General features: G+C 38.9%; 1 protein-coding gene across 1 annotated transcript in view; it reads right to left on the bottom strand.

Moving 5' to 3' along the window:
- Window positions 1–1515: 1515 nt before the first annotated feature.
- BMX (BMX non-receptor tyrosine kinase) overlaps window positions 1516–6000 on the bottom strand; it is a 49752-nt gene continuing 45267 nt past the window's right edge. Inside the window, exon 19 of the mRNA XM_006212646.4 lies at window positions 1516–2609. Coding sequence (XP_006212708.2) covers window positions 2535–2609 — 75 coding nt within the window. The 3' untranslated portion in view covers window positions 1516–2534. The remainder of the gene's footprint in view (window positions 2610–6000) is intronic.

Here is a 6000-nt window from a genome sequence, read left to right as displayed (position 1 = left end):
GAAGAAAAGAAAACAACCTTTTGGGAAGGGGGACCAGAAAGACCTAGTTTGGGCTTGAGAAATCTTTCAGGGGGTGGTTAACAGTTTGTGGTGCAGACCTCTTGTGGACAGGATCAGAGCAGCAAAGGGTACCCCCACCTGACTATGGGTCCATCGAGGAGGAAGGGTTGTGTTACTTGTTCCTTCTTTTCCCTTGGGGAGGAAAGAACCTGGCATACGGTGCATGGTAAATAAATGCTCGCTGAATGTATAAATCCCTAGTGGTTATTTCAAAAGTTCCATTTCATTATATGTTGAGATTTGTGTACCTCTGTTAAAAAAAAATAGAAGACTATTATCATAAATCAATTTTGCTGAAAATAAGGAATTATTTTTTAAATGTCAGGAAACAAATACCAAGAGGAATCATTCCAAATAGCTAGGGGGTAAAGGGTGAGAGGGATGAGAAAGGGTGTGAATGTCTCTTACGGGAGATTGTTAACTGATATCTGGAAAATAGTAGCAGGGTTTAATTAGGGTGACTTTTCACTGTAGCAGTGCCATTCACCTAAACTTTCTCTTACCCTTCTTGACATTACAGACATGACAGTGAACTCCAAAATGATGAAAACCTATGGGTTGTGAAGGCAGGTATTCACAGGGGCAGTTTTAAAGCTAAAGTACCTTTTAGTAATAGCCACGAGAAGCGAAAGTAGGACTCCTGTACCTTTGTATCAAGATATAAAAGAAATAGTTCAGTTATCAAAGTAGCCAGATGCCCCAGGGCCCCAAACGAAAGGATTTTAAATGATTACGGTAGGCTCCCCTTAGCCTCCGTTTCACTTTCTGTGGTTTCAGTTACCTGTGGTCAACCATGATCTGAAAATATTAAATGGAAAATTCCAGAAATAAACAATTTATACATTTTAAAGGGCCCGCCGGTTTGAGTAGCGGGATGAAATCTCGCGACATCAGCTCTGCCTGCTGTTTTGAGTAGCGGGATGAAATCTCGCGACATCAGCTCTCGTGACGTGAATAGTCTCTGCCCAGCGTGTCTCGTCCGTTAGTCTCTCAGTGGCCGTGGTTATCAGGCCTGCTGTCGCGGTGTCGCAGTGCTGTGTTCAAATGACATTTATTTACTTAATCTTGGCCCCAAAGCACAAGAGGAGTGATTCTGGAGATTTGGAAATGCCAGAGAGAAGCCATAAAGTGCTTCTTTTAGGTGAAAAAGTGAAAGCTCTCAACTCCGTAAGGAAAGGAAAAAAAAATCGGATGCTGAGGTGGCCAAGACCCATGGTAAGAACAAATTTTCTATTGGTGAAACTGTGAAGAAGGAAAATTAAATTCATACTAGTTTTGCTGTCATATCTCAGATTGCAAAAGTTACGGCCACAGTGTGTGATAAGTGCTTAGTTAAGATGGAAAAAGCATTAAATGTGTACAGTAAGATATTTTGAGAGAGACCACATTCACATAACTTTTATTATAGTATATTGTTATAATTGTTCTATTTTATTATTAGTTATTGTTGTTAATCTTTTACTGTGCCTAATTTATAAATTAAACTATCATAGGTATGTGTGTGTTGGAAGAGACATAGTATATATAGGGTTTGGTATTATCCTCGGTTTCAGGCATCCACTGGGGTCTTGGGATGTAACCCCTGTGGATAGAGGGGAACTACTGTAGAAAGCAGCAATCTAATACAAGATCATGGTTATATTTGAGTTGCGATTGATAATGGTTAAGCATAAGGAAAAAGGCATTGGGTTATACCTTAGCATCTTTAAAAATTTTCTCTGTGTCACATAGTTAATATATTATTGAATGTTATTTAACTTTAGTTTTATATTTGTGTACATGATGACATAAAGTCATGCTTCTAATCGGGATAGCAGATAACAATTGCATCATTTGGATTGAATTGTGGATCACTGAACGGTGCCCACCATATAATGAGGTCCCCCAGGGCAGTTCAGACTGAATGTACAGGAACATCTGGGCGCCTGTTAAAAGTACAAATTCTCAGGATGCACTCAGACCTGCTGTACCAGGATCTCTGGGGTAGTTCCTAAGGAAACAGTTTTAATAACCTCTCCATTTGATTCTCATGCAAGCTAAAGATGGAGAACATTGAAACATGAAGGCAAGTGTCACCATTTCCATACATGTTAATTAGCATATTTAATTACCATAATAGTGAAGATATAAAGAAAACACATATCCAACAAATAATTTTTCAATTCTGTTCAATCTTTACACCTGGTACACACCCTCTCTATTTTGCAATCAGAAAATGTGCTTCTGCTATAGGCTGGGAAGAGTAATATTAAGAGCAGCATAAATAAAATTATTACTTTGACCTAAATTTCAAGGAAATCTTTTGTTTCCTACCTTGTTCATTTCTAGATACTATAACAGACAAATAGCACACAGAATACCACTAAGAAGAATTAGCTAAATTACCATGGCTGTGCTTTGCTACTTCCGTTAAAAAGAATGAAAATGTTGGCCAAGCCTTGTACTCATTCCCATGAGATCTTCTAATTTCTTCTTCAAGGCTTGTCTCTTTCCCGAAGTGGTTCAATGGAAGATAGGAGTTGCTGAAATGTGGGACGCTTTTCTGGAAGCTAAATAAAAGAAAAACCCAATGGTTGAGTTCATGAAGGTTATGATTCAAAATAAAATATGCAAAATATGTATACATCAGTCCTAAAGCTAACAACTTTTAAAATGTGGACATTTTATAGACATTGTAGACTATAGACATTTCTCATAAAGGGAAAACAATCAGAGCCCTAAGAATCAAAAAAGTATCTTTATTTGATTGCATACCTGGAAAAACCATGAGAATTAATGGTAGAATTAACCCAAATAATGGAGGAATTTACTAGGAGAACAGTATATAAAATTAACATACAAAATCAATAGCCTTCCTATATATGTACAATAACCAATTAGAAGATACGATGGAAGAGAAAACCCCATTTACAACAGCAACAACACCCAAATAAAATACTGTCAACTGTGTACCGCCCCCAAATGAGGAAAACTTTAAAATGCTGCTGAAAAATGCAGAGGCAGGGTAGACTTGAACACATAGAAAAACATTGCTTGGCCTTGAATAGGACAAATGAATACAATAAAGATGATACATTTCCCAAGTTAAAATACAAACTAAATGCAATCTTCTCCAAAGCATAAGCAAGTTTATTTCAAATTGAACAAACTGATTCTCTAGTTCATGGATTTTTAAATATGCCAAGTAGCTAAGAAAACTGTAAAGAAAGATGAGCAATGAGAGGTGCCAACCTACCTAGTATTAAAACACGTTATACTCTCTGTAATTTAAACAATGCCGTGCTAATGAAAATGCTCTGTGTGATAATATAATGCTAGATACATGCCACTATATGTTTTTCCAAACCCATAGATTATACAACACCAAGAGTGAACCCTAATGTAAAGTATGATGGGTGATTATGATGTGTCAACACCAATTCATCTTTTGTAATAAATGTGCCACTCTGGTTGGGGTTGTTAATAATGGGGGAGGCTGTGCAGGTGTAGGGGCAGGAGTTATAAGGGAAAATCTCTGTACCTTCCTCCCAACTCTGCTGTGAACCTAAAATGGCTCTGAAAAATAATAAAGTCTAATTTAAAAAGAAAAAAAATTGCAGTGCTAGCACATGAATAGAGACCAGAGAACAGAAGAGAAAGTCCCAAAATGAACCCAAATACGTACTGAAATTTCATATAAGTTCAAGGGGTATTTTGACACTGTTAGATAGTATCTTATCACTGGGGATAACACAGTCTTTTAGTAAGTGGCACTTCAACAACTGGGTAGTAATTTAGAAAACAAGATCTTTGGATCCATACTTTATTCCATATACCAAAACAAACACACACTCGATCAGAGACTTAAATATAAAAGAATGAAAACATAAAAGTGCTAGAGGAAAATCTGTGTGAATACCTGTATAATCTAGGTGTGGGAAAAGCCTATCTAACTGTGACTTGGTTTCCAGAGAAATCAAAGCAAATAATGATATCATCAACTGCATTTAAAAAAACTTTTGCATGGAAAAAAAACCATCATAAATTAAATCAAAGATAAGTGACAAAATGTGAGAAAATAATTATGACATATCAGAGATAGTGTTAATCTCTTGGATTTATAAATTGGGAGCTTTAAAATTGGGAGAGGGGAAACAAAAACCTCATATAAAAAGGGAAAAGACATGACATGTAATTCTCAGGAAGATATCCAAATGCTCTTAATAATATACCTCGCTCATAACGAAAGACGAACATGTAAGAGCTGCACTAAAATGCCATTTCATATCTATCAGATTGGGAGGAATTCAGAAGTTTAACAACGGTCTGTGTTGGTGAGATTGCTAGAGGGACAACACCTGCAGAGATGAATTTGTATTCTCTCTCTCTTTTTTTAATAAGAAAGAAAGAGAAACACACATATGTACGTGCTCATTTTTGTGCCCAATATAGGAAAGCTAAATTGGAATCTGATGAAAATTGTGAATTTTTTCCCAGAAGTTGTGAAATAAAATATAAAAAAGAAGGGACACTATTAGATACAAAACACTCACTAAATGCAGAACCTTCAACTGGGGACTCATCTGCGCAAACCCCTCTCAGTGGATTCTGCCACAATTCATGCACGTTTACTGACCAAGTGTGGGAAGAAGGCAGTTCCTTCCTGTTCAGGGCCCCCTGTCCATCTGATGGTTCTGACACATTCCCAGGAGCTAGTGTGGGGAGAGCAGCGGTGGTTCTGGGCTTCCACTCAAAAGCCCTTGTCTGTTCCTCTTATCCCTCTGACAGGTGACAGCAGTAAACCCTCCTGGTTGTGGGCACTGCCAGGTCTCTAACCCAGTCTGACCCTCCAGCACCACCTGAGGCTCTCAGCACCTTAGACACTGCATTGAGGGTAAAAAGAGTAGGGTAGCCTTAGAGAGTGGTCCAAGAGCCACAGCGTGGGAATCACGAAGTATTCCAGGAATAATTTAAAGCTAAAAGATAAAATGTTATTATGTGATGCAGTCAGTAACTCTTCCAAAGTGGGACTCCAGGCTCCAACACAAGGAATTAGGAACTCTTTACAACCTGTGCAGTAATTTATCCCTAGCTCTAAGCATAGTGCCTGGGGTGTAGCTGCTCTATAAATATAACCACCACCACCACCACCACCACTGAGAGCACTTACTGTGTTCTAAGGACTTTATTATATTTTAAACTCATTCAATCCACACAATAATCCTATTGTTAAGTACTATTTTATAGTGAAGCACAGAGATGTTAGGAGGTTTATACAAGGTCACACAGCTAGCATTCAACTCAGACATTCTGGCTCCAGAGTCCACACGCTTAACCATGACAGCAATCTGCCTTTTACTAGTGAATGAATGAATGCAGCGTTTGGCCCTTTTGCCAATAAGGCAGCACTGTACAATGGCTATGGGTTTGGGGCTCTTAGATTAATGTTCTTAAAAGTCCCCTGTTATCACATCATTCTCAAAAGCCTTCAATGGCACCATACTGCCTATGTAAAGCCGAACTTGCCCTCCTCTCCTTGTCATTAAGGCGACAAGAATCTGGACCAGACCTACTCTTCCAAATGAATTTTCAGCCCTTCCAACCACTGCTACAGCCAAGCACACCATGCTCATTCTTGCCTCCACACCTGTGCTTGTGCTGGTCAGTCTCACCTGGACACCCTTTAACCCTGTCTCCACCCAGAAACTGAAGGATGCTCTGCAGAGATTGCCTGTCCTGGCTCAGATCATGATGCACTGAGGAAGCTGGTCTCCCTCTCCTCTGAGCTCCTCCTGTACTTGTCTATGTTTCTCTTTTGCACACATTATAAACTGCTGGGTGTTTTCAGTCCTGCAGTGTGTGTGTGTGTAGACTGAGTTCCGGGAGGGCAGAATTGGAGCCTCACAGTTCCTTAACATTCCCCTTAGTTCTGTGAACAGAGTAGATGCTTCACAAATTAAT

This window comes from Vicugna pacos, chromosome X, assembly GCF_048564905.1.
Source record: "Vicugna pacos chromosome X, VicPac4, whole genome shotgun sequence".
Lineage (NCBI taxonomy): Eukaryota > Metazoa > Chordata > Mammalia > Artiodactyla > Camelidae > Vicugna > Vicugna pacos.
Note: the sequence above shows the minus strand (reverse complement) of the source record. Positions and strands in the feature narration are given on the sequence as shown.